The sequence below is a fragment of the Mauremys mutica genome, chromosome 17 (assembly GCF_020497125.1).
Source record: "Mauremys mutica isolate MM-2020 ecotype Southern chromosome 17, ASM2049712v1, whole genome shotgun sequence".
NCBI classification, from domain to species: domain Eukaryota; kingdom Metazoa; phylum Chordata; order Testudines; family Geoemydidae; genus Mauremys; species Mauremys mutica.
In genome coordinates, this window is record NC_059088.1 from 19,744,088 (window position 1) to 19,772,068 (window position 27,981).

Sequence of the window (27,981 nt, forward strand, 5' to 3'; positions counted from 1 at the left end):
GAAGTTCCCATCCCACTGACAGCAGCAGGCCACCGGGCTCCCTGCTAGCGCCAGCACCACACACCCTGTCTCCTCCCTGCCTTGTCCCTCTGCCGTGTTCTAGCCTGGAGCTGCCAGGCAGAGGTGCTTGCCCAGCCCTGGCCTTGCCACTCCTGCTGGGGCACCGGGCTTACCCATAGACAACAGGCTTTGTGCTGCTTCTCCCAGCCACTTGCCCTTCCCCTCCTCTCTGAGCTCATAGCTTCAGATCCCATGGTGTCCCATCCAGTCCCTCCACAGGCCCAGGGCCAGGCAGGATTGTCCCTAGAGCTCTGCCCCAGACAGCACTGGGTCTGCCAGCCTTTCCCTTGGGGAGCGTAGGGGGCTTTCCAGTCCTGCCCTGGGCAAGCCCCAATGCCCAGCCCAGCTCCCCCTACCTTGGGCGGGCCCTAATGCTCAACCCCAGCCTGGGCCTGGTGGGAGCTGACCCACAGCACAGACTCACCCCATGGTGCACACAGCACAGTGACTTCAAACTGACCATCACATTCACACTTGGATCAACATTCAACACTTACTGTCCTCCTACAAAGTGATACACATGGGCTCACTCTGGGCCTGAAACACACTCACTGGGGCTGACACACACACAGAGGAAAAGACAGTCACCCTGGGGCCTCCCACAGGCTGCACTGTCTGCCCTCCTGCAGCTGCACACCCCATCCAGGTGAACCTGGGGTCAGACATGTTGGCCACCAAGACCAGCAGGGCCAAACCTCCCCATGAGCCAGATGCCTGAGACACTGGAAGTCCAGCCCTGCCCCAAGCTGGAGGGGTTTGGTCCTGCCCACTCTGCCAGCAGCTCCCCATTTCTTCTCCGGTTAGGCATGCTCATTCCTGGCACTGCCTGAACACACACACACACACACGCTGCACCTCTGTATTCATACGCACACTGCACTTGTACATACATTCATACCATACACACACCCCAACACACTCATTCAAAGAACAATCACTTAGTGTCTCTGCTTATCAGCCCTTGGCACTCCTACGCAGCATCTCCCTCCCCTGAGGGTCTCAGAGCACTGGGTGTGCAAATGCTAATGAGCTGTGTGCCTCATCCTCTTGGCTCGATGTGGGACCCCTCTGTGCCTCAGTTTCCCCTCTGTGGTGGGGATAATGCCCCGAGGGCTGGGAAGGTAAATCCATTCATGTCTGCAGAGGCACTCCCCAGATGGAGATGCCAGTGTCCCATGCCTGCTGGGTGAGGGGTCTCCGTGGCTTGGGGCTGTCTCTGACATATGCCCCTGCATCTGCACATGGTGCCCCACCATCGCCACCCAGGCAGGTAGCGCCCACCGTGTGCCCAGCCTTAGCCATTCCAGTGGGTGGCTGCCCCTGTTAAAAGCTGGCCAGTGGCTCCTTCGCTGCTGCAGCAATCCAGGCTTCGTGGCCTTTCCCCAGGGAAAGTGGAGTCCCAGGGGCCCATGCGGCAGGGGTGGGGGCAGGACAGAATGGGACTGTCATGGGAAAATAAAGACATCCTGTTCCAAACAAACTGTGGTCCTGGCCTGAGCCATTGCGTCAAGGACAGGGGGAGCCAGGCAGAGTGGAACGGCCCTGAGCGGCTCAGTGCAGATTAATGAAGCTTTTCAAAGTTTCATTAGCAGGAAATCGGTCTTGATCGCCCAGGGATTGGAGCATTAATCAGGGCAGCCAGAGTTTGCTCTGCATAGTTCTCCCCAGTGCCGACAGAGCACTGAGTGGGAGCTGGAGCTAGGCCCTTCTTGAGGATGCTTATCTCCAGATGCAGACTGCAGCTGGAACATGGCTTGTGGGGGCATGTACACCTCCAGGATGGGGCAGCTCCCCACCACCACCTACTGTTCCTCCAGCCTGGCCCAGCCCTGCCTGGGGAGGGGGATCTCAGTCCATGTGGTGGTGCATCTCTGGTGCAAGCACCAGGAGCCAGCCTGGCTTCCCCCAGATCATTCCGTACAGGCTCCCAACGAGTCCTGACCGGGTGCTTTCATCACAACTGCCCTGGGCTGGATTCAAACAGGGAAACGAGAGGGGAAGGGCTCCGTACCCAAAGGGATTGTCGGCCACCTAGTGTGCTGAGCGCCTTTGGAAATCTGCCCCCACCCCCTTCCCACGTCTAGATGACAATGGAGTGGCTGGGGTGGGTGCATGTGAGACAGACAGACCACTGCCCCCTAGTGGATGGAGTTGGAACTGCCCCCACCTGGTGTCGGCCCCACACTGATTCACCATAGCCCAGGGCAGGGCCTGTGCTAGGGGAGCAAGAGTGTCTGTGCTCCAGCCCTGCTGCAGCTGCGACGTTCCCCTTGCCCTGCTGTGCCACACAAGGAGAACCCTGGGGGCCGCAGATTGGTTCCAGTCTCTCTGTGTTCCTGCGTGGCCAGTACCTAAGCACCGTGGCCCATTCCCACCCCCTGAGCCTGCATCGCTTGGTGTGGGGGGGAGGTGTGTACTCGAGATTCCCCAGAGCATGGAGTTCACACTGTGGGCCCAGAGAGCAGGGCTCCAGCTCAGAAATCTCTGGGGGAGCCCGGCTTCCTGGGGGAACATCAGTGCCCAGTCCCAGCCTGGCTGCCCTTCCCTGGGCAGGCCCTGGTGCCCGGCCCAGCCTGGTTCCCCCTGCCCTGCGCAGGCCCCGGTGCCCAATCCCAGCCTGGTTCCCCCTTCCCTGGGCAGGCCCCGGTGCCCAATCCCAGCCTGGTTCCCCCTGCCCTGCGCAGGCCCCGGTGCCCAATCCCAGCCTGGTTCCCCCTGCCCTGCGCAGGCCCCGGTGCCCAATCCCAGCCTGGTTCCCCCTGCCCTGCGCAGGCCCCGGTGCCCAATCCCAGCCTGGTTCCCCCTGCCCTGCGCAGGCCCCGGTGCCCAATCCCAGCCTGGTTCCCCCTGCCCTGCGCAGGCCCCGGTGCCCAATCCCAGCCTGGTTCCCCCTTCCCTGGGCAGGCCCCGGTGCCCAATCCCAGCCTGGTTCCCCCTGCCCTGCGCAGGCCCCGGTGCCCAATCCCAGCCTGGTTCCCCCTGCCCTGCGCAGGCCCCGGTGCCCAATCCCAGCCTGGCTCCCCCTGCCCTGCGCAGGCCCCGGTGCCCAATCCCAGCCTGGCTTCCCCTGCCCTGTGCAGGCCCCGGTGCCCAATCCCAGCCTGGTTCCCCCTGCCCTGGGTAAGTCCCAGTGCCCGGCCTAGCCTGGTGCCCCCTGCCTTGCGCAGGCCCCGGTGCCCAATCCCAGCCTGGCTCCCCCTGCCCTGGGTAAGTCCCAGTGCCCAGCCCAGCCTGGCTCCCACTGCCCTGGGTAAGTCCCAGTGCCCGGCCCAGCCTGGGCTGGGGGAACTGAACCAGTCTGACCTCATTCCTGAGCCAGGGAGGGAGTTCCCGGAGTTTCACACTCTATGAGCCAAGAGCAACGGAAGTTCAGTGCCAGTGGGTGCTGGACTCTGCCAGGTGCAGGAGGCTGGGATGGGGGGACTGAAAGCCCATGACTGGAGACAGCCAAACACCCCTCTCTCAGACTGCCAGGCTTGGCCTGGCACTGCCCCAGTCCAGCTTCCCACAAGGGTCTGTTACTGGGGAGTGCCCAGGGGACAAGCAGGGCCGACTTCTCAGCCCTAGGACATTAAGGTAATGGGTGTCGGGCAAGGCTTTCCACCCCTCAGGCTGGGCTGAGTGTGAACGGGAGGCTGCGAGCCCCAGAATGTGTGTGTGTGTGTGTCACCCCCGGAGAGTGTGTGTGTCAGCCCCAGTGTGTTACCTCTCAGGGGCTACTCAGGACACACTGTCCCCATGTGCCCAAGGTCCTCTCCCTGGCTGCTCTCACCTCCCTCACCCTCCAGCTGCTCCCCTGTCCCTTTACCTCCCCCCAACTACTCCCCCCACCCTTCCTGCTGCTCCTGGCCTCCACTCCTTGAAGTTCAAAGTTCAAATTCCACCCAGGCTGTGAAATAAATCAATCTGAATCTGTCTGTGCCGACGCTGCTGGGGAGGGAGCAGAGTCCTGGCCTGCGGGGAGCCTGGGATCCAGCCCCCCACCTGCTCCCAGCTACACACCCCCAACCCACACCATCGGTGAGCGGGCACATGGGATGTGGGGGGGGGGCAGCTATGCTGAGGGGCTGGGGTGGCACAGGGTCTTCACCTGTGTTTCCATGCGTCACGAAGGGACAGAGACAGGGAGCTGGAGCTAATGTCCCCTCTTGATTCAGGGCCAGCCAGGCAAGGTCCCCGGGTCTTCACACCAATGGGGGCCCCCTGGCTGGGCTCAATACTGCTCAGGAGAGTGAGGGACTGGGGCCAAAGTGAGTGAGCAGCTGGGGAGATGGATAAGGCAGGTCTCTGGCAGGGAGAGGGGGCTTTGAACAAGTGAGTGCAGGGGAATCATGAGAGCTCCGCAGCTGCCCCTGCCCCACTGCAACCGGGGGAGCCACCCAGCCCCAGCCTCATGCCTTCAGCCTCCTCCCTGCCCCCTTCGTCCCCCTCTGGGTGCCGATCTCTGCCTGGTCCCCCCAGCCCTGGACAGCTGGCCATTTCTAATGAACTTTGCCTTCTCCAGGCTGGCTAATCTCCCCCCACGCTGGGTTAACTTCCCCCGCACAGGCCCCGGACTGACCCTGTCGGGAAGGCGACCATGGGGCCAGCTCCTCACAGCCAGGCAGGTCACCCTGGCTCCCAGAGCAGCCTGCTTCCCCTTGACGAGGGGGCAGGCAGGGGGACCAAGCGCAACAGGCCCTGGGGTGACACCCTCACGCAGGGCATCAAGAGGTTGGGCTCCTCCTGACTCCAGCAGGGCAGGGCAGGTCCAGCCCGAGACACAAAAACTGCCCCTGTGGGGCAGGCACAGAGTGTTGCACACACACTGCAGTGATGCTTGACTTGGGCTAGGAGGGAACTTGAAGCCAGGTCAGCCAGGTCCCAGGCAAGTGCTCTACCCACTGGGCTAGTGTGAACAAAACAGCTGCTGCTGCTGCCCCTCCTCCTTGGATGCTTTGCTGTGGAGCGAGGCACCTGCCGCCCTCATTCTCACCAGAAAGGCCCGAGGCGCCAGGCGCCATGCGAGGGGCTCCTGGGTGACTCGCTAGCAGCTGAGCACCTCCTTGCAGCCAGGGCTTAGGTGCCTAGCTTGGTGAGGGGGCGGGGCTAACTCACACCCCTCCGGTCGGCATCTCCCATTGGCTGGCTTAGGCGGTTCCCCCCAGTGTGCTGGAGTGTGGGTCGCAGTGGTGTCAGATGCCCCTCTCGCCCCATTCAGTGTATGGGAGCCCAGGGCCCTGGCTCTGGCTGTGTGGGTCACAGTGTCAGGTGCCCCTCCCCCCATTCAGTGTATGGGAGCCCAGGCCCCTGGCTCTGGCTGTGTGGGTCACAGCAGTGTCAGATGCCTCTCCCCCCATTCAGTGTACGGGAGCCCAGGCCCCTGGCTGTGTGGGTCACAGTGTCAGGTGCCCCTCCCCCCATTCAGTGTATGGGAGCCCAGGCCCCTAGCTCTGGCTGTGTGGGTCACAGCAGTGTCAGCGCCCCTCCCCCCATTCAGTGTACGGGAGCCCAGGCCCCTGGCTGCGCCCTCCCCCCATTCAGTGTACGGGAGCCCAGGCCCCTGGCTGTGTGGGTCACAGTGTCAGGTGCCCCTCCCCCCATTCAGTGTATGGGAGCCCAGGCCCCTAGCTCTGGCTGTGTGGGTCACAGCAGTGTCAGCGCCCCTCCCCCCATTCAGTGTACGGGAGCCCAGGCCCCTGGCTGTGTGGGTCGCAGGGTGTTCCTGTGATTTGCTAAGTGCTTAAAAGTTAGTGCTGCCCCAGGCTCAGCATCACAGCATCTCAGCCCCTCTTGGGGCTCCCTACCCATCTGTAAAGTGAGGAGGATAGATGGGTATGTATGGGGACAGAAGGGGGGTGTATTGGGATAGATGGGGCTGTATGGGGATACATACTCGGGTGTACGGGGATAATAGAGGGGTGTATGGGGATAGATCAGGGGTGGGCAAATTTTTTGGCCTGAGGGCCACATCAGGGTTGCAAAACTGTATGGAGGGCTGGGTAGGGAAGGCTGTGCCTCCCCAAACAGCCTGGCCCCCGTCCTCTATCCGACCCCTCCCACTTCCCACCCCTGACTGCCCCCCTCAGAACCCCTCAACCCACCCGTTCCTTGTCCCCTGACCACCCCCTCCTGGGATCCCTCACCCCTCATCCAACCCCCCAGGACCCCACCCCATATCCAACCCCCCTGGCTCCCTGACTGCTCTGACCCCTATCCACACCCCCGCCCCCTGACAGGCCCCCCGGGACTCCCATGCTTATCCAACCCCCCCAGTTCCCACTCCCCGATCCCCCCCCCAACCTCTGCCCCATCCAACTGTCCCCTGCTCCCTGTCCCCTGACTGCCCCCCGGGACCTCCTGCCCCTTAATCCAACTCCCTGGCCCCCACCCCCTAACCATGCCACTCAAAGCAGCATGTCTGGCAGCTGCGCCGCCTGGCTGGAGCCAGACACGCTGCCGCGCTGCCCTGCAGGAGCGCACCGCTCCGCTGCCCAGAGTGCTGCCCACGTGGCAGCGTGGCTGTGGGGGAGGGGAGACAGCGGGGGAGGGGCCAGGGGCTAGCCTCCCCGGCCGGGAACTCAAGGGCCGGACAGGACGGTCCAGCGGACCGGATGTGGCCTGCAGGCTATAGTTTGCCCACCTCTGGGATAGATGGTGGGGTGTGTGTATGGGGATAGAAGGGGGATATATGGGGGAGATGGGGATAGATGGTGGGTGTATGGGGATAGAAGAGGGTATATGGGGATAGATGGAGAGTATGGGGATAGCCAGAGGGGTGTATGGGGATAGTTGGGGTGTCTGGGGATAGCCAGAGGGGTGTATGGGGATAGAAGAAGGTGTATGGGGGTAGATGGGGGGTATGGGGATAGAGAGATGGATGTATGGGGATAGATGGAGGGTATAGGGATAGAAAGATGGGTGTCTGGGTTGAGCCAGAGGGGTGTATGGGGATAGAAGAGGGTGTATGGGGATAGATGGGGGGTATGGGGATAGCCAGAGGGGTGTATGGGGATAGATGGGGGGTATGGGGATAGCCAGAGGGGGGTATGGGGATAGATGGGGGGTATGGGGATAGCCAGAGGGGTGTATGGGGATAGATGGGGGGTATGGGGATAGCCAGAGGGGTGTATGGGGATAGATGGGGGGTATAGGGATAGCCAGAGGGGTGTATGGGGGTAGATGGGCGTGTATGGGGATAGAAGAGGGTGTATGGGGATAGATGGGGGGTATGGGGATAGCCAGAGGGGTGTATGGGGGTAGATGGGGGTGTATGGGGATAGCTAGAGGGGTGTATGGGGATAGTTAGGGGTGTCTGGGGATAGCCAGAGGGGGTATGGGGGTAGATGGGGGTGTATGGGGATAGCCAGAGGGAGGTATGGGGATAGTTGGGGGGTATGGGGATAGCCAGAGGGGGGTATGGGGATAGTTGGGGGACAAAAGATGGATTCCCTGCAGAACATGCTCAGCTGTGGGAGGGGAAGCTGGCCACTAGCCAGGCTCATGCGTTGGCAGCAGTGTTCCAGAGGCAGCAACACACAGTGCACTGTGGCTGCACTGCAGAGGTGGGGGCCGGTGGAGCTGCCGGAGGGTAACTGGGGGCAGAGAAATGCTGTAACTGAGCGTGTTGCCCCCTGCTGGCACGTCCTGCCTGTTCTGTAGCCCCCGTGGCGGGAGATGGCCCTTGAGAGGCCCAGGTTCACTTGGTAGAAGATCCCCCACGGGTAGGTGACAGGCGGTGGGGCCATCTGACCACTGCCATCTGCTGCCTCCCTTGCTGGCATTGGCACAGTTCCGGTGACTCCCGGCCCAGTGGCACAGAGAAAAGCTCCCCCTAGCATGCTGCAGGGCATGGGGGATGGGCTCCCTGGCCCAGCGGGTGGGGGATGGGCTCCGTGGCCCAGCTCCCAGGGACCCTGGCAAAGGCTGGACGCAGTCCTAGTAGAACTTGATACGGGGTCTCCCCAAACCCACTCGTCCAGGCTTTGAGAGAAACAACATCTGTGCGTGTGTCTGCACGAATCAGGGGTTATCCTACCACCCATTACCGCAGTACAACCGACAGCAACAGCTAATTTGTCGTGTGACTGCACAATGCCTGCAGGAGCATAAACAACGGGCTCCACTGGGATCTGCGGGGGGGGCTGTCCCTGGGGAAGGGAGGGTGGAGGAGGAATGGGGCCCACGGATGGGGAGCTGTCTCCTGGGGGAGGGCCAGGAGACCAGGCTGGACTGGTCCCTATGGAAGGACCACATGGCATGGTCTGACCTGGGCCGTCCCTGTGCTGGAGCCTGGGCCTGTCGCTGACTCTCCTCTCCCCACACAGCTTGCCTGTGGGTGCCTGGGGGCCAGGAGCTGCCATGCTCAGTCCCTCTGATAGGGAGAGCAGCAGCAGCAGCAGCGGCAGCCCCAGCGTGCTGAGCCTCGGGGCCGGGAGCAGGGAAGACGGGGAGCCAGAGGGAGAAGAGAAAATCTGTGCCGTGTGCGGCGACCGAGCCACTGGCTACCACTTCCATGTCATGACCTGTGAGGGCTGCAAGGGCTTCTTCAGGTGAGAGCCCCCCTGGCGCCATGGTCCTGCCAACCTCCAACCCCCTGTCCTGGGCCTTTCCGTCCCATGGGGCTGGCAAGGGTAAACGCTGCCTCCTATTGGCGCTGCGCAGGCAGGGCACTGCCCTGGGTCACACCCAACACCCCTCAGAACAGGGAGGGTTAGGGTGGGGGGTGTGTGCACTCGTGGGTGTGCACAGGGTATGTGTAGTGTGTAATGGTGTTCTTATGTGCTTGTGTGGGGGAGGTGTGCAATGAGATGTGTGTGCGTGGAGGGGTTTGACCGATATTGCAACCGCATGCAGCGCCTCAGGGGACCGTGCTGGATCCAGTTTATGAATGGTTGCTGTAGCTTTGTGCCCAGGGATTGGAGCAGCTCCATGGGGGAAGGTTACCCAGGAACTAAAAACAGCGGTGGGGGGAGGTGATTCCTACAGCCCCGCGACTGTAAACAGCTCTGGAGAGGTACCTCCCTGGGGTGGTTTGCAGAGACTGGTTTAGGCCAGGGCAGTCACAGAGGACAAAGGAAGAGGGTGCGTTGTAAAGGCTGGTTCGGGTCTGGTTGGAAAGGCAGCCGGGCCAAGCCTGCCTGGTTAGTGCATGTGCACAGCTCGTTCTCCCCGTTACCCTTCCTCTGGGATGCTTTTGTCCTTCAGATACATGCGCTCTGCTGGGGAAGGGCTGGGGGGTCACTGGTAACACTGTCTTTGGAGAGGAAGCCTGATGCGGGTGCTGCCTTGCTGGGGATGTCACAGTGTAAGGCAGGGAGCTGCCCTCTTAAAGCGCTGCTCAGGAAGGAGTGAGCCGGGTCTCGGCCCACGTGAGGTGATGGCTGGGAGCTGGAAGCCTCAAGAAGGTGCCCTCGAGGGGCCACAGAGGGGGAATACAGGTGCAGTTACCCTCAACTGTGACGGGGTGTAGTTTGCAAGGTGTGTGTGTGTGTGTGTGTGTGTGTGTGTGTAAACTGGTGTGTCTATAAGGGATGTGTGAGTAGGTTGTGGATGTGCATATTCAGGGTGCGCATTGGGATGTCTATGTGGGTGTGTATAGGGTGTGTCTGTGCGGGGGGGGGTATATGAGGGGAGTGTGCGTTTGGGATGTGGGGGTGTCCATATACTGGGGTGTGCAGGCATGTGTTATGCACTGGCGTGTGTATATCGGGAGTGCGCATTGGGATGTATAGGTGGGTGTGTACACAGGTATGCGTATGCATTGAGGGGGCATGTGTGCATAGCATGTCTGTGCGTTGGGATGTGTGTGTGTGTGTGTGCGGTGTGTGTTTGTGTGCACATAGGCAATGCCCTGGCTCAGTGGCTGTTGTGTCCGGCCCTCATGGCAGCTGCCCAGTGGCTGTGCCGTCCTGTGGCTCAGAGCCGGCCACGTGCTTGTCTCCACGAGCGGTTGCTGCTGCCGACCCCAGGTTTATCTCAGCTGATGCCCAGGCGAGTACAGCCGTGGCAGTGACGCAGGGTGCGGCTGCGATGCTCTGCCAGGCGCGACTCCCATCCCAGAGTTTCAGGGAGCTGGAGCTAATACCCCTCTTGATTCAGGGCCAGCCAGGTGAGGTCCCCGGGTCTTCACCCTGAACTGGGGGGCCTCACCTGCTGCCTCCTGCAGCTGCCAGCCTGAGACATGTGCCAGGCCTGATGGGCAGCAGCATCCCTGCACAGCTAACCAGGGTAACTCCCCGCTGCACAGTACTGCCGGGACCTGACACCCACACAGCACTCCCTACTGTGCCTCCACCGTGCTCCCTGCAGCACAGTGCCAGCCTGGGGCACTGGGGCCATCGCTGGCTGTGCAAGGCGAGTGCCCCTTCTGCTCCCTGCAGCACCGTGCCCCCAGTGCCATGCTGAGCTACTTGCACCACTTCCTGCAGCATGCTGCACATTTCTTTGGGGTCTCCCATCCCCCTGCTCCAGAGTGACTCTGTTTCATTGTGAGGCTTATTCTCAGAGAAAGGTGTTGGGGTTTCAGGGCTTTGGGGCATTTTAAATGCTTGTGGCTTCTCCTCCATGCAGGGAAGAAACAGTTCTAGACACCCTGGTTCAGCCAGATGGGCTTGTCCTGGGCATTGCAACTGACCAGGACAACCAATGCCTGAGATGGCTACTGGGGACCGGGCCCAACGCCTCTTCACCATGGCTTCTTGCAGCACCATTTACCACTCAGTGTGCGTGTGTGTGCGCGCGCGCGCAGGCATAGCCATCTGTCTGTTTGTGTGTGCTGGAATAACCATCTGTGTGTGTGACAGCAAGCATAGGAGGTGTGGGCCTACCCATCTGCATAGGGGGCAGATCTCAGGGAGGGGGCAGAGAGCTGGCACAGCCCGACATGTTGGCATGTTACATGTCTGTGTTGCTCAGTGCCTGGGCCAGCACCTCTCGCCCAGGCTCACAGGGGAAGCGTAGCTGGGACGGTTTGGTGGAGAGGAAGTCAGGAGTCGGCTCCCCCAGCTCTATCCCACAATGCAGTGCCTCGCAGCTGGAAATGACCCAGAAGCCCCTGCTCCTAGCAAGGGTGCTGGGCATTGGGTTGGGCGTCCCCGTGCCTGGATGGGAGGGGAGCAGGAGCAGCAGGCTGTGTTGTGCCTGGGAGGGATGCAATGCTGCATGGAGCAGGCTGGGGATGAAGTCGACAGAAGGCTGGGAGGGGATGGCGGGTTGCTGAGGAGTGCCGGGGCCGCCTGCCTGAGTTGCTCTCAGCCTTGCGGTGCCAAGTTCCAACGGGTTGCTCGCTTGGGGCTCTCACTGTGGGGGGGAGGGGGGGTCTCTGTCCCTTTCCCAAGGCAGGGGGAGTGTCTCCTGCCCCCAAACCCTGCCCCTCTTTTGCAGGAGGTCGATCAGCAAGAGCGTGTGCTTCACCTGCCCCTTCACCCGCAACTGTACCATCACCAAAGCCAAGCGCCGGCAGTGCCAAGCCTGCCGCCTCCAGAAGTGCCTGGCCGTGGGCATGAGGAAGGACAGTAAGTAAGGGCTCGGCTCCCCACCCTCCTGCAGCTGGTGTCTGGCCCTGGGGAGGTTGGCAGGGGAAGCGCAAGGTCTGCTCTCCCCAGGACATCGGCACTCAGGGACTATCTGTGCTGCAGCCTCATCAGCCTGGGGTGCTCCTCACTGGGCTCAGGCACCTTCTGTTGATGAACTCCCCAGCAAGGGGGATGCCAGGCTAGAGGGGTGCAGGGCTGGTGCTGTGTGGGGATCCCAGCTGGCAGGGTGCTGGGCTGGAGCCATGTGGAGGTTTGGCTGGCAGGGCGCTGGGCTGATGCCGTGCAGGGGGTCCCAGCTGGCAGGGCCCTGGGCTGGCCTGGTTCCGTGCAGGGGGTCCCGGCTGGCAGGGTGCTGGGCTGGGCTGGTGCCGTGCAGGGGGTCCCGGCTGGCAGGGTGCTGGGCTGGGCTGGTGCCGTGCAGGGGGTCCCGGCTGGCAGGGTGCTGGGCTGGTGCCGTGCAGGGGGTCCCAGCTGGCAGGGCCCTGGGCTGGGCTGGTGCCGTGCAGGGGGTCCCGGCTGGCAGGGCCCTGGGCTGGGCTGGTGCCATGCAGGGGGTCCCGGCTGGCAGGACAGTGGCCTGGCCTGGTGCCGTGTGAGGTGTTCCAGGTCACTGTTGCCTAGTACTCGCCCCTTGTTGCCGCCCAGCAGCTTCCCTGCTGGTAATAGCAGAGCCACCCAGCCACTCTCTGCTGCATCTGCTCTGTCCCCATCCCCACCAGCACCTGGCAGGGAGGGAGAAGAGGATCAAGCCATCAGCAATGTGGGGGCACGCAGGGGCCTTGGAGTGTCACCCAGAGGAGTAGCCCCTGTGTCGCTGGGTGCTGGGCAGATAACCTGCTGGGGGGCTGGGCGGATAGCTTGCTGGGGGGGGGCTGGGGCTGCGTGGATAGCTCGTTGGGGGGCTGGGTGGATAGCTTGCTGGGGGGGGGGGCTGGGGCTGCGTGGATAGCTCCCTGGGGGGCTGCGTGGATAGCTCGCTGGGGGGCTGCGTGCTTTCCCTGTGGAGCAGCCAAGGTCTCTTGATTTGCAGCGAGTATCCGCTATCTGAATCCAGTAATGGCTCTGGACAGTCCGCCTGCCTGGCCCCGAGCCCCCTGCCCGTGCAGCCCCAGCTCAGAGAAGGTGGCTGGTGCCCCTGATGTGTTTAAAGCCACCCTGTCTGGTGGGGGCAGCATTGGCCTCCTGGAGAACTGTCCTGTAGCACTGCGGGGGGGGGGGGGGCTCCTGGTGGAAGTGACTCTCCTGTCCTTACTCCGGTCACTCCTGAGCGCCTGGCTAACACACGCTGCCTGCAAATGCAAGGAGCACCCAGGTTTGTAAGGCCACAAGGCCACACCCCTTCTTCCGGGACTCACAGTGCCCCAGCATGCTGCAGTTTAAACACATCAGGGGCACCCGCTGAGAGCTGGAACCCAGGAGTCTGGACTCCCAGGCACCTGCTCTGCCCACTAGACCCCTCTCCGTCTCAGAGCCAGGAAGAGAACCCTGGCAGCCTAGTTTCAGCCTCCCTTTTTACCCACTAGACTCCTGTCCTTTTCTGGCTGACAGCAGGGGCTGGTTGGGGTTTCTTCCTGGCTCTAGGATGAACCCAGGAGTCCTGACTCAGCCCTGCTCCTCCACCACTCTCCCCTCTAGACCCCTCTCCAGCCCAGAGCTGGGATTAGAACGCAGGAGACCTGGCTCCCAGTCCCTGCTCTCCCACTAGGTCCCGCTTCCTCCAGCTGGTTTGGTTATGGAGCAAAGGCAGATAGTGGAGCCCACGGCCGGGGCAGCACCATATTGAGCTCCCCAGGCTCTCGGGCGAGGCTCAGGGAGAGGAAGCTGGGAGGCATCTGTCAGCGTGGGCCTGGGGAGCTGTTGCTGGGGCCAAGCCCCTCACCCCTGCCTCGTGGCCTGGCAGTGATCATGTCAGAGGAGGCTCTGCAGATGCGCCGGGTCCTGCGGAAGCAGAAGCAGCAGGAGCGGGAGCCGGCGGGGGAGCCGGCAGAGCTGACAGAGGAGCAGGAGCAGCTCATCAGCATCCTCATCGAGGCCCACAAGAGGCACTTCGACTCCGGCTTCTCCCAGTTCGTGCATTGCCGGGTAAGAGCCTCAACCCCGGCACCCCCTGCAGGCACCAGGGCAGCCACAGCCCCCCCGAGCCACACCCCCGCTGGAACCAGCCCCCCCATACACCAACCCAGATCATCCCAGCCGTCCTCCCCCCTCGCAGGCACTGGGGCAGCCACTGCCCCCCGAGCCACACCCCTGCTGGACCCAGCCCCCCCATACACCAACCCAGATCATCCCAGCCGTCCTCCCCCCTCGCAGGCACTGGGGCAGCCACTGCCCCCCGAGCCACACCCCCGCTGGACCCAGCCCCCCCCACACCAAGCCAGCTCATCCCAGCCATCCTCCCCACTCGCAGGCACTGGGGCAGCCACTGCCCCCCGAGCCACACCCCCACTGGACCCAGCCCCCCCCGATCCAGCTCAACCCCAGCCTCTGCCTGCCCTGCCCCATCAGGAAAGCCTAGGCAAGTAGGCGGGTGGGGGCTGTTCAGGCCCTTCCCCCCTCCCAGTTGGAAGCAAAACAGCTGGGGCAGAACAGCTGCCATTGGCTACCTGAGTCACATGCTGGGATTCCTGCTCCCTGATTGGATCGGGCTGGTTACTGGGCCATGCGCTTGCCAGGGGCAGGTTTCACACCTGCCAGGGCTTGAGTCTGTTCTCTCCATAGGGTGCTCGCCTGCCCCCCAGCCCCTCCCCTCCAGCCCTCCCTCCTGCCCCTAGCCCACCTCTCCCCCAGTACTCTGCCCCACCCAGTGATGAGCTGCCAAAATATTAACAACCGGGTCCCTCCTTCTCACCCCATGAGGGGGTCATGCCCCCCCTGGGGACTCCTGCCCCATGTTCCTTGACAGCCCCCCCCAGGGACCCGTGCCCCATCCACCCCCCTTCCCTGTCCCCTGACTGCCCTTTGCCACCCCATCCAAGCCCTTCTCTCATTCCTGATGACCCCTACCCCATCCAACCACCCCTTCTCTCTGTCCCCTGACTGTCCCTGGAATCCCTACCCCTAATTGCCCCCCACCGCCCATCCAACCCCTGCTCCTTCCTGACTGCCACCCCGGGACCCTTCCCCCGTTCAATCCCCCTGTTCCCTGCCCTCTGACCACTCCGACACTAAGCCACCCCCCCAACTCCCCTGCCCTCTATCCAACACGCCCTCCCTGCTCCCTTACCGTGCTGCCTGGAGGTGGGGGCCCAGCTGGGCTGGGGCTGGGACCGGAGCCACCCGGCCGACGTCGGGGCCGGACCCAGGGACCGGGCAGGAGCCGCGCCGCCGGGCCGGACCCGGGGACCGGGCAGGAGCCGCGCCGCCGGGCCGGACCCGGGGGCCGGGCAGGAGCCGCGCCGCCGGGCCGGGCCCGGGGGCCCGGCCGGAGCCGCGCCGCTGGGCCGGACCCGGGGGCCCGACCCAGGGCCGGGCAGGAGCCGCGCTGCCCGGCGAGGTCGCAGCTGGACCCGGGGGGCAGGAGCCGCGCCGCCCGGCCCCAGGGTCCGGCCGCGACCTCCGTGGCTGGCGCTGCGCCTGGAGCCCTCCTCCCGCTGGCGCCCCAGCCCCAGCCCCAGCCCCAGCCCCAGCCCCAGCCCAAGCTCACCTGCAGGAAGCCGCTGCTTCCTTCTCAGCCCTCCCAGGCTTCCCGCCCGAACAGCTGATTAGCGGGAAGCTGGGAAGGGGGAGGAGAAGCCGGAGGAGCTTCAGAAGAGGAGGCAGAGGCAGAGTGAGGTGAGCTGGGGCCGGGGGAAGGGCAGGGAGCTGCTAGAGCTGTTGTTAAATTTAAAAGCCCTTTTGGAACTAGTTGTCCCTCCAGGAACAACCGGTTCTAAACGGGCTTCTAAATTTCTCGTGAGCCCCTGCGAACCGGCTGCAGCTCACCACTGGCCCCACCCTATCCCTCCCTCCTGCCCCCAGGCCCTCCACCTCCCCTCTTCCCCCTCCCTCCTGCCCCCCAGCCCACCTCTCCCCCAGTGCTCTGCCCCACCCCATCCCTCCCTCCCTTCTGCCCCACCCCTCCCTCCTACCCCCAGCCTGCCTCTGCCCCCCCATCCCTCCATCCTGCCTCCCAGCCCACCTCTCCCAGTACTCTGCCCCACCCTCCCTTCCGCCCCCAGCCCCTCCACCTCCCCTCTTCCCCCCCTCCTGCCCCCCAGCCCACCTCTCCCCCAGTGCTCTGCCCCACCCCATCCCTCCCACCCCCAGCCCCTCCCCTCCCCTCTGCCCCACCCATTCTTCCTGCCCCCAGCCCACCTCTGCCCCACCCCACCCCTCCCTCCCCTCTGCCCCACCCCTTCCTTGCCTCCAGCCCCCACATCCCCTCCCTGCCACCCCACCCCACCCCTCCCTCCTGTCCACATCCCCTACCACTACCCCATCCCAGCCAGGGATGGGCTCAGGCTGCCCTGGGCAGAGCCTGCCTGCAATTCCTGTGGGAAGGGAAGATGAAGAGAGACACGGCCTGGGCTGCTCTGATCCCAGCAGGGCTCCCAACCCAGCCAGAGCAGCCACGCGTCTGCACCGTCCTTGCTCCGGCCCAACTGCGCCTGCATCTGCAGCGTCTGTACTTGTGGATCCTGGGCATGCGGTTCTGACCCCCAGGTCCCAGCTCAGCCCCGAGGGGGTGGGGATTGGGGCAGGTGTACCCAGCAGTGCAAGGCTCAGCTGTATGGCAGGGCAATGCACCAGGGGCTCGCCACACCCCAGAGCCAGCCGCCTCTCCACAGGGCCAGGGCCACTGACACCAGCAGCATTAAGGTTCTGACTGGGGCCTCTGTCTCCCCAGCCCCCGGTGCGATTGTACATCCACAGCCTGAGCCCTCAGAGCCCCCAGGAGCCCAGGGTTCCCCATGTCCTGCAGGGGCTCTCCCAGCCTGAGGAGGGCGGCCCTCTGGCCCCCTTGCAGAGCCTGCCAGGCGACATGCTGCCTGACGTCTTCTCCATGCTGCCCCACTTCGCTGACCTCAGCACCGTCCTCATCCAGCAAGTGATCAAATTCGCCAAGGAGATCCCAGCCTTCAGGTCAGCACGGCTGGGCTCCCGCACCCCGGGGACACGGGTGGGCGTGGGGGGCAGCTGGGGTCAGGCAGCTCAAACTGCCTGGCTGGAGGGGGAGTGGGAAACGGGAGCTGAGACCCTGAGAGTGACAGGCCCAGCTCAGCACGGCTAGCACCTGCTTTACCCCGCTCCTACCCCCCGCACCTCCGATAGCCCCACCTTGCTGCTTCCCTCCTGCACCCCTCAGCCCTGCCCTGCGGCATCCCTGCTCCTGCGCCCCTCAGCCCTGCCCTGCGGCATCCCTGCTCCCCTGCACTCCCCAGCCCTGCCCTGCCGCATCCCTGTTCCCCAACCCCCCTCAGCCCTGCCGCATCCCTCCTGCTCCCCCACCCCCCTCAGCCCTGCCCTGCCGCATCCCTCCTGCACCCCCACCCCCCTCAGCCCTGCCCTGCCGCATCCCTCCTGCACCCCCACCCCCCTCAGCACTGCCCTGCCGCATCCCTCCTCCCCCGCCCCCCTCAGCCCTGCCTTGCCACATCCCTGCTCCCCCACCCCCCTCAGCCCTGCCCTGCCGCATCCCTACTGTACCCTGCACCCCCAGCCCCGCCCTGCTGCATTCCTGCTCCCACCCCCCACCTCCAAGCCCTGCCCTGCCTCATCCCTGAGGTCCCCAGTCCCTGCTCCCCCTGTACCCCAGTGTACCCCCACCCCCCTGAAGCCCGCTAATCCCAGCCCCTGCAGGGTCCCTCCCCCACCCCCATTTTGCACATGGCCTATGGCCCTGGGCTGCTCTGTGCAGCTGCTCCCGGCCTGGCTCCCTGGCCTGCTCTCATGCTCTCTCTTGCTCTCTCCGGGAAGGAGTTTGCCGATCGATGACCAGATCTCGCTTCTCAAAGGCGCCACTTTGGAGATCTGCCAGATCCAGTTCAACACAGTCTTCAATGAGGAGACCAAGGCCTGGGAGTGCGGCCAGCACTGCTACACCATCCAAGACGGCGCCCTGGGTGAGTCCCTCTGGCGCAAGGGGCTGGCCCAACTCGCCCGCGTTCTCTCTGCTCCTAGCCCCCAGTGTCCCCCACGGGGGCTCCCACGGCCCGGGCTAGGGGAGTCCTGGAAGGGAACGTGGGCTGCCCTGCCCAGAATCCCCTGACAAGAACCGTGGTTCCCCCTGCGCCCCGTCGCAGCGCTGTGCCTTTGCCTATGGGGAACCCACCCCCAGGCTGGCAGGAGGGGCTGGAATAGTGACTGACACAGCTACAGCCCTTTACCGCACAGCGCCAAGCAGTGATTGGCTGAGCACCGACACTGGAAATGCTACACGTGCAGCCCCCGAGGAACTTGCTGCCGCAAGACATACGGGGCACAGGATCGCTGCCCGCTGCGACGTGGGTGAGATCAGGTGGTCCGAGGACGTTTCCCAGGGCAGGGCCAGGCTAGGAGCCCTGGGGCCCGTCTCCCAGGCAGAGGTGGCAGAGCCACGTCCTGCCCCCCGCAGCCACGCTCAGTCTTGGTGTGCTGTGAGATGCCTGCTTCTCTCTGCGCTTCCCGGGCTGGGAGGCTGCAGTCCCCGAGGAGCCGGGCCTTCGCCACCCTGTCCTGTCCTGCAGTGCAATGCACCTCTCCTAGCCGCCCCCCCCCCGACTTCCCTGGGCCCTGGCATGCTGGCAGCTGAGCTCGGAGCCGTGGCCCCACTGGGGAGCCCTGGGCCAGCCAGCGCAGCTCCCCCATCACCCCCCATCTCTGTCTCCAGCCGGGTTCCAGCAGATCTACCTGGAGCCGCTGCTCAAGTTCCACATCAGTCTGAGGAAGCTGAGGCTGCACGAAGCCGAGTACGTCCTGCTGCTGGCCATCGCCCTGTTCTCGCCTGGTGAGCCCTCCCCCAGCCCCCACCACAGGCTCCGAACCCCCCCCACAACCTGGCCACCACGATGGGCACTGAGCCCCCCAGCCCCCACCACGGGCTCCGAACCCCCCCCACAACCTGGCCACCACGATGGGCACTGAGCTCCCCCAGCCCCCACCACGGGCTCCGAACCCCCCCCACAACCTGGCCACCACGATGGGCACTGAGCCCCCCAGCCCCCACCACGGGCTCCGAGCCCCCCCTAAACTGGCAACCACGATGGGCACTGAGCTCCCCCAGCCCCCACCATGGGCTCCGAGACCCCCCCCCACAACCTGGCCACCACGATGGGCACTGAGCCCCCCAGCCCCCACCACGGGCTCCGAACCCCCCCCACAACCTGGCCACCACGATGGGCACTGAGCTCCCCCAGCCCCCACCACGGGCTCCGAGACCCCCCACCACCTGGCCACCACGATGGGCACTGAGCTCCCCCAGCCCCCACCACGGGCTCCGAGACCCCCCTGCCCAACCTGGCCACCACGATGGGCACTGAGCTCCCCAGCCCCCACCACAGGCTCCGAGACCCCCCACAACCTGGCCACCACGATGGGCACTGAGCCCCCCAGCCCCCACCACGGGCTCCGTGCCCCCCCCAACCTGGCCACCACGATGGGCACTGAGCTCCCCCAGCCCCCACCACGGGCTCCGAGCCCCCCCCCAACCTGGCAACCACGATGGGCACTGAGCCCCCCAGCCCCAACCACGGGCTCCGAGCCCCCCCACAACCTGGCCACCACGATGGGCACTGAGCCCCCCAGCCCCCACCACGGGCGCCGAGCCCCCCCACAACCTGGCCACCACGATGGGCACTGAGCCCCCCAGCCCCCACCACGGGCTCTGAGCCCCCCCCGCCAACCTGGCCACCATGATGGGCACTGAGCTCCCCCAGCCCCCACCACGGGCTCCGAACCCCCCCCAACCTGGCCACCACGATGGGCACTGAGCTCCCCCAGCCCCCACCACGGGCTCCGAGACCCCCCTGCCCAACCTGGCCACCACGATGGGCACTGAGCTCCCCAGCCCCCACCACAGGCTCCGAACCCCCCCCGCCAACCTGGCCACCACGATGGGCACTGAGCTCCCCCAGCCCCCACCACGGGCTCCAAACCCCCCCCGCCAACCTGGCCACCACGATGGGCACTGAGCTCCCCCAGCCCCCACCACCGGTTCCGATGCCCCCCCCCCAACCTGGCCACCACGATGGGCACTGAGCCCCCCAGCCCCCACCACGGGCTCCGAGCCCCCCCCCCAACCTGTCCCCCACGATGGGCACTGAGCCCCCCAGCCCCCACCTCGGGCTCGGAGCCCCCCCCCAACCTGACAACCATGATGGGCACTGAGCCCCCCAGCCCCCACCACGGGCTCCGAGGCCCCCCCCAACCTGGCAACCACGATGGGCACTGAGCTCCCCCAGCCCCCACCACGGGCTCCGAGCCCCCCCCGCCAACCTGGCCACCACGATGGGCACTGAGCTCCCCTGTCCCCCTCAGGCTCTGAGCCTCCCCCCCAACTTGCCCTACACACCCGGCTCCCACCACGGGCTCTGAGCCCCCCCAAACCTGTCCCCCACCATGGGCACTGACCCCCCCCGGCCGGCCCCCACCATGGGCACTGAGCTCCCCTGCCCAGCCCCCACCATGGGCACCGAGCACCTTCCCAGCCTGAAGGGCTCAGAGCCCCCCCAGCCTTTACTACAGACCCTGAGCTCCTACCCAGCCCCAAAACAGGCACTGAGTCCCATATCCAGCCTCCCATCCTGCTCCTCCTATGGGCACTAACAAGGTGGGGTGCTGAGCCCCCAGCCCTCCCGCCCTGCACCACCCCAGTGGGCCAGTGCGATGGCACATACGGGCATATCCATGGCCCCATCATTTGACCAGTGGAAGTCACTGTGCCTGTGAGCAGGGGGCAAACCCCAGGGCTTGCTCTGTCTGCACAACAGGGTAACTCCCGCCCCTGGGCTTCTTGCACTGAGCCCCCCACATACAATCAGGTGCCCCCGACCCCAGGGTACGTGGCCCCTGCTCTGCCTGCACACTCATGCCAGGGCTGCCTTCCCCCAGACCACCCTGGCATCACCCAGCGCCACACCGTCGACCAGCTGCAGGAGAAGATGGCCCTCACGCTGAAGAGCTACATTGATCAACGGCACCCGCTGCCCGAAGGCAGGTGAGCAAGGGACCCCCTGTCCTGGGTCCACAGGCTGGGTGCCACCTCCCGGCTTTTTACCAGTCCTTGGGGGTGCCAGTCAGTGTGCCAGACCCCCCACCTCTGAGACTGAGCCCCAGGCCCCCTGCTCCACCCTGGGAGCTCTGCCCAGCTGGTCCAGCTGAGCCAGGCTCCTGGGCAGAGACTTTCCCCTCTTCCTCAGGGAGCTGGGCACCTCGGCAACACCCGGAGCCTCTTCCAGCCAGAGCAGGTTTATTGGTACCCTGGAGCATGGAACGGGGAGGCCTTAGGTAGCCCAGAGCAACCCAGGGGATTATTATTATTATTTATTACAGGCCACGTGGGCCAGCACCAGGCTCTGCTCCCTGTGCCTGTGTGTGACCCCGGGCCCAGTTCTTCTTCCCAGTAACCTCCTGCTGTCTCCCCCATTGTCTTCCTGCTGAGTTCACGCCTCCACTGCCTGCTGGGAGCCACCCACTGACAATGGCAGGGGTTTCCATTGTCTCTCCAGGGTCCCAGCCAGCCCTTAATTACCCACCTATGTCACCCCAGGCAGCTTCCTCATGGCTCGTGCTCTTTACATTCAGGGCAGAGCAACACCATGCCTGGAGGGAAACTGAGGCACATAGTGGAATTATAAAAATATTACCAAAATTCCCATATTCTTCCCCTCCCGACCCCGCAAGGGCAGGTGAGTGAGAGCCCCTCACTAGCTTGCCTAGCAAAGCTGGGGCAGGAGGGGGCTGCTGGTGGGAACAGGGCCCAAAGCATTGAGCAGCCCAGCAGGGGGCGCTCACTACCATGGCCCAGAGAAGGGCAGGGAGAGCCCTTCCTGGAGCCTAGCCAGGTACCCGGCCCATCTCTGGGATGTCTGGGTGGGCTTTATCCTCCCTCAGCCCCGGGAGAGATCTTCCCCCTGTAGGGCTGGGGACTGAGGGATTTGGAGGGCAGATGAGGGGACCCAGGGCCCTGATGCAGGGTCACGTGGCTGAGCTGGGAATTGAACCCAGCTGTCCTGGGGCCCAGCCATGTGCCCCGCCCGCTAGCCCTTGCAGTGTCCTGCTGGTGGGGTGGGATCAAAGCGAGCCCGTGTTTCCTGGGCCCAGCGGGTGCAGCGAGCAGCCCAGGGAGGGAGGCCAGAGGCAAAGCCTCTGCCCATTGCCTGAATGTCCAGGCTCTCCCGGGAGCAGTGTGACCTGCAGGGGTCACACTGATATGTGGGGGCAGCGGGAGCTGAGCACTGGCCCATGGGAGCCCTGGCGGGGGCTCCAGGGTGTGCCGAGGCCAGGGGCCCAGGGCCACAGGGACTGCTGTGCCCTTGGCGCCATGTTCCCCAGGGACCCGGGACCTGGCAGTGACACCCACCCATTCAGCGGGCTGGGAGGCAGCAGGCAGCCAGAGATGGCCGGGGCCAGGGCAGAGGGTCCCACCGTGCCCTCTGGGGCTAGGGAGCAGAGCTGAGCGCTCGGGAGGTCCAGGCAGAGAGGATTGTGGGAACCGTCACTGTGAGGTGGCTGGGTTCACTGCATCGCCGATGGCTCCGGTCTCCCCAAGCGCCTGCACCCCCAGGGGTCTGGCCGCGCTACCTTCCCCTCTTGGGGGGATCCCCCCCCCAGCCGGGAGCCCTAGGTCCCAGCAGGCCCCACTGGGGCCGGCCCCTGCTGCCACCCCCCTCCGGGAGCTGTGACCGGGGCTCGCTAGGGCCATCAGAGCTTCCTTAGCAGAACCCAGCAGAGAAACGGACCCTAAACCATGGAAGAGTCTGTGCGGGCCTGTGTTGCACAGAGATCTGGGGCAGCCCTGGCTTGCTGCCCCCCCCCAAATCTGGGGGAGATGGGGCAGCCCTGGCTTGCCCTCTCCCTCCCCTCCCCCCAGCCCTGAGTCTGGGGGGAGCTGGGGCAGGCCCGGCTTGTCCCCTAGTCCTGAGGCTGTGGGAGCTTATTCCTGTGCAGTCCCTCGCAAGGTCCTGTCTCTGCGCTCTGAGCTGCTCCAAAGCGCTGGGGGTGGGTCTCATGCCCAGCTCTGGAGTCTCTCTCCCGGGAGTCAGTCCCCCAGCTGCTCCCCCAGGACAGGGAAAACTTTGACCGCTCTGTGATCGCTCACATGTCTGCACGCGCAGACACTGCACCCCGATGCAGCCACACACATCCATGCCCAGCACCCGGAAATCTCACACACACACACATCACACAGCTACTTACACTTGCACTCACAACTTAACACAACTGTACACACACACACACATCACAGCCATTTAAGAGTACATCTCCCATGGCCATCTGTGTGCAGCTGCTATGACACACCCTGCAACTTGTGTAACCCTCTTGGCAGGTGGAGCCGGCAGCAACCAGGGCTGGGTTCAATATCTAGGGGTTTCTTTTCAACAATAGAACATAGAACCAGCTCGAACCCCCACCCAGTATCACCACCCCATGGGCACCTTTACTTCCCCGCTCACAAGCACAGAGTCTGTGTGTAGAAAGAAACTTTTAATGACCGGAGGGAAGTCACCCGGCATTAAGTAGGGAAAATGCCACAAGCAGGATTCATAACCATAAAACTGAGCAGGACACCCACCCCAGAGTGAGTGGGGCAGAGCCTTCCACCTCATGTCCTTGAGTTCTACAACCAATAGTTCCTTTTCTGGGCCCCCCTCTGCTCCCTCCCCAGACCCCACTCACAGGGGTGTTGTCCCTGGTCAGTGAGGACTCAGGGTTCAGAGGGGCATCTTGCTGCTCTGCTATCAGCCGCTTCTGCCAGCTACCCACCTTCTGCTGCCATCTGCCGCTCTGCTGTGAGCTCTGTAGGTTAGTCTCCTGGTGATTTTTTAGCTCTCAGCAGGCTGGGTAGAAACACTGCTCCACCCTAAGGGATGTCTGCTCTTCTTGGGTACTTAAAATAACAAAAGGCTCCTAGTGAGCTCTGTCTTTGAACACTGAGAAGAAACACCAGACCATAGACCCTTAAGAAGACACCACATCTCCTAGCTAAAACACCTGTCCTCACCCCTCTGACTTTCCCAGGGCTCAGGCCTTCCAGCCCCTGGCTTAGCGAGTTCCTTTCAGCTGAGGGTGACCTCTCCATCGGGACAAGCTCAGCACAGTTCTGCTCCCCTTTAGTCATACAATGAAGATAACATTGACAACAACATTTCACTAGGTAACCCAACACCAGCCACAGCTGGTCACTTGGAGCTCCACAACTCTCTGCTGGACACCTACGCACAGTAGGTGTGTCCATGGAAATACAGTTTGCTCCTGAAGTCTTTCCCCCTCCCCAGCTAGCAGTCAGGGGAGGGCTCATTCAGACACTTGTGTGCACAAGGCCTTATCACTACTAGCCAGCCCCCGCTCTGCCCCAGCCAGCCAGAGGTTGCTTTGCCTTTGGGCAGCTGGAAGCAAAAAGGCCCTTGCCGGGTGGGGGGGGTCGCTCTCCCTAGCTAGGGAAGGGGTGGGCTCAGCCTGGGAGCCCCTCTCCCCAGTGGGGCCAGCCAGCTCCCACCCAAGGGGCAGCTGCTTAGCCCAAGGGTTTTCAGTCTAGCCTCCTGCCCCTCTGTGTTCCAGCCACATGCACCTCCTGTGAAACAGCCCTTTGGGGTAGGGGGATGGGAATCGGGTCAGGACTCCTGAGCTCTAGTTCCAGCTCTGGAGGGGAGGGGGGGTCTAGTGGGTTCATAGCAGAGGGGCTGGGAGTCAGGGCTCCTAGGTTCTGTTCCTGACCCTGTGCATAGATAGGTCCCATCCCCCTCACGTGCCTCAGTTTCCCCTATCTCCTACCCAGGCTGTGTGGAATGGAGTCCCGGAGGGCGGGGGGAGCTGTTCCTGCCATGGCGCAGAGCCACTGCTGGGGCAGGCAGGCGCCATGGCCACAGGCGGGGCTGACACTCAGCTCCTTCTGCCCCAGGCTCCTCTACGCAAAGCTGCTCTTGCTGCTGACCGAGCTGCGGACGCTCAAGGTGGAGAACACACGGCAGATCCTGCACATCCAGGACCTGACCGCCATGACGCCGCTGCTCTCCGAGATCATCAGCTAGAGCCCGGAGTCAGGACCTGCTGGCTGCCCCCCTGGCTGGGGCCAGGATCCCCCTGGACCAGGGGCCCCCTCGCTGGGGTGGGTACCCTACTGGACAGGGCCTCCCTTCACTGGGGCTGGGACCCCACTGGACCAGGGTCCCCTTCACCGGGGCCAGGACCCCACTGGACCGGGCCCCCCCCTCACTGGGGCTAGGACCTCACTGGACCAGGGTCCCACCTTGCTCGGGCCAGGACCCTACTGGACTGGGAACCTTCCCCCCAGCTACTTTCCAGGCCCATCTGCTGCCCCCCAGGAGCTCCAGGACTCCTCGGCTGAGCCCTGCAGCCGGACCCAGCTGCCCGAGCCTGTTGCTCCTGGCTCGTTGCTCCTCTCCCCTCCACTCAGTGACTCCAACCCGCTCTCAGCTCCGGGGGCCGGGGCCGGCTGTGGCTCTGAGGAATCAAAGCTCAGCTGCGCCCCTGCCCAGCCAGCACCGCTTGTGCAGAGCAGCCCAGGGACACGGCTGAAACGGGCCAGAACCAGCCTGCGTCTGGACCAGATACGAGCCTGACGCGTGAGCCCAGGCCGGCCCGGATGCTGGACGCTGCAGCCAGGCAGGGGTGGGGCTGGGCATGTGGCCATTCGGTTCCACCTGCGGCCTCGGGGGCTCTAGCCCGTCTGCCCAGCGTCACCTTGGGCCAGCGGCTGCACCAGAGCCTAGCCAGGCCCAGCGCTGGGAGCAGGAGCCCTGGGTATGGCTGAGAGTGAGACACCAGGTGGGAAGGGGAGTCACACCCACGAGTGGGGCAGGCCCTGTGATTCTCCAGGGCCTGCTCTGGGCCCGGCAGGCAGGATGGGGCTGCCCACTGCCGCTCACATGCCTGGAGCAGCACCCAGCCCAGGATGTGCCAGCACCTGCAGCCAGCCTGGCACAAGGCCTGCATCCCCCAGCCCTGTGTGGGGCCTGCCCTTCAGCCCCCCCAACCCTGACCCTTGCCTCTGTGTGGGGCCTTCCCCCCGGTCCAGAGCCTGTGCCTTGGCACTGCCCCATACAGAGCCTGCCTCCCGCCCCATACAGAGCCTGCCTCCCTCCATACAGGGCCTGGCCCTCAGCCCTGCCCCATTCCACAGGGAATGCCCCCCTCAGTCCTGCCCCCCCAATTCAGGGCCTGCCCCTTGACCCTGCCCCACCCTAGCACAGGATCGGCGCCCTCCCAGCCCGCTGGCCGCACAGGATTGACCCTTTTAAACAGGGAAACTGAGGCACCAAGCAGTGCTGTGACTTGAGCCTCTGGCTGTTGGGTTCTCAGCCTGGCTCTGCTCCCAGGGGCCGTGGCTCTAGCTGCCAGGAGCCCAAAAGTGCTGCCAGTGTAGCCGAGAGGGGCCCAGCCGGGGGGCCAAGGAGATCGTGCCCACTTGCCCAGCTGCCCTTGTAGGGTGGACAAGGGCTTATTGGCTGGGTCCCTCGTGGCCCTGGCCATGGGGAGGGTGTTTGTTTGAGGCCTGTCGCTGGAGTTGTGAGTGCTCAGCGTAGGCCAGTGCCCAGGGGCGCTGGGGTCAGAGGGCACAGAGCCAAGGTGTCCTACCTGTCCCAGGTGTGGCCGTTTACTCCAGCGAGACGCTCCCAGTGTGTGGGGGGGGAGGGGTGGGGGGCAGCGCCAGCTTTACCCGGGCCTCAATACCCCCCCTTCACCATGCGCGGCGATGTTGTGTCACCCCTGCCGCAGGCACTTTCCCCTCCCTCAGCCAGGCACACCTGGGCCACAGCTCCATGGCTGTGTCTGGGGGCTCCCGAGGGGCTGGGCTGTGGGCAGGGTGGGCAGGGACGTGGCACTGTGGCTCCTGGGGGCATAGCTCAGGGGGGCACATGAGGTGTTGGGCTGCTGGGGGTGGGGATAGGGCCATGGTGCCTGGGACACGACACGTCTGTCACTAGCACACTTTAGGGGCCAAATTAAAGCCTCATTTATTTATTCACTCTCCTTGTATCTCTAATGGGGGGCAGCCCCACCCCATCGCTCCCAGGGCCCACCTACACCTGACAGCCACTCCTGTGGGCCAGTGACTTGGTGCACGCCAGGCGCCTGCTTGGGGGGCACAGGTGGGGGAGGCATTGAAAACATGGTCTACTCCTGGCACACTCTCTATCAGGCCCCCCACCCAGTGCAGGGTCATTGTCCCCATTGTACAGGGAGAAACTGAGGCACGGGAACGGGACCTGCCCAAGGGCACCCACAGAGACAGTGGGAGGGGAACCCAGGTGTCCTGGCTCCCTGGGCCAGGATTCAATTGGTCTGTTAGTGCCACGGTCTCCCCCCACACCCACTCCCAGTCAAACAGCCTGCTGGGGTAGCATGGCCAGGGACACCCTCCTCGCCCCCAACTCTGTCTCCTCCCCTCCTCAGTTCCAAGGCCTCCCTCTCCGTAAGCACCTTTCCCTGGCAGCTTCCCCACCCCCACGGGCTCGCTGTCCTTGGTCACTGCCCTCCTGATTTCTGTCCCTGACACCCCCTGCTCTCCCCTCCCACTCCCCTCCAGTCACTGACGCCCACCCAGCTCCACTCTGCTGAGCCCAGGCTGCCTCGCCAAGGTGCCGGATGCTGGTCCCAGAGCCAGGCCTGGCCTGCAGGGGCTGCCGTCTGGCCCTGGGGGAAGGAAGCCCGAGACATTGAGCAGAGCCCAGCCCTGCCCCTGGGCAGCTCTTGAGCCAGTGGGGGGGGAGGGGAGCGCAAGTAGTGCCCAGCTGGCGGGGGTGCACGCTGGGCGCCATGTGGCTGTGCAGTGGGGTGGGGGTGGGGTTGCGTGGCGTTGTGCAGCTGGGGGGGGGGTCCATGGATGTGTGTGTAGTGGGGGGGTTATCCTGCAGCGGGGGGGCTGGCACTGTCCCTGCCATGCCCAGCTCCCTCCCAGCCTGGGCACTGGCCAGCTGCAAGTGACAGCTTCTCCCCAGGGCAGACGGGGCCCAGCTCCCTCCCTGGTGGCTGGGCTGGCTGCAGCTGCTGGTTTGGCTCCGTCTGCTGCCCTGGGCCGCGCCGTTCCCCACCCACGTGCACAGCCGGGCACTCGCCCAGCAATTGCCCGTGGGGACACACACCGGGGCCCTGGCCCTGGGTTCACTGCCCCCCCAACACACACACACAAAGTGGGCACACAGCCCTGACTGGAGGGAGCCAATGCTGCCGCCTGCCACTGGGGGCCAGCCGTGCCAGCTGAGCCATGGTGCCTGGTGCAGCCGGAGCGGGATGTGGGGACAAGGCCTTCCCCGGCACGTGGCCAGGG

The 27,981-nt window shown here is 64.5% G+C and overlaps 1 protein-coding gene across 5 annotated transcripts; it reads left to right on the plus strand.

Moving 5' to 3' along the window:
* The first annotated feature begins 3,959 nt into the window (after positions 1-3,959).
* NR1I3 (nuclear receptor subfamily 1 group I member 3) lies at positions 3,960-26,627 on the plus strand. Of its 5 annotated transcripts, none has more exons than XM_044990997.1 (9): positions 3,960-4,080; positions 8,367-8,591; positions 11,425-11,555; positions 13,477-13,658; positions 16,402-16,637; positions 17,472-17,617; positions 18,364-18,480; positions 20,583-20,688; positions 24,592-26,623. In XM_044990997.1, the coding sequence occupies exons 2-9, from the start codon at positions 8,401-8,403 to the stop codon at positions 24,719-24,721; spliced, it is 1,239 nt and encodes a 412-aa protein (XP_044846932.1). In that variant the 5' UTR covers positions 3,960-4,080; positions 8,367-8,400; the 3' UTR covers positions 24,722-26,623. The 5 variants fall into 5 exon arrangements, with proteins under 5 accessions (XP_044846932.1, XP_044846933.1, XP_044846931.1 ...); XM_044990998.1 differs by lacking the exon at positions 3,960-4,080 and adding an exon at positions 7,520-7,604 and having other exon boundaries at positions 20,583-20,684; positions 24,592-26,627; XM_044990996.1 differs by lacking the exon at positions 3,960-4,080 and adding an exon at positions 7,520-7,604 and having other exon boundaries at positions 24,592-26,624.
* Positions 26,628-27,981: the final 1,354 nt, after the last annotated feature.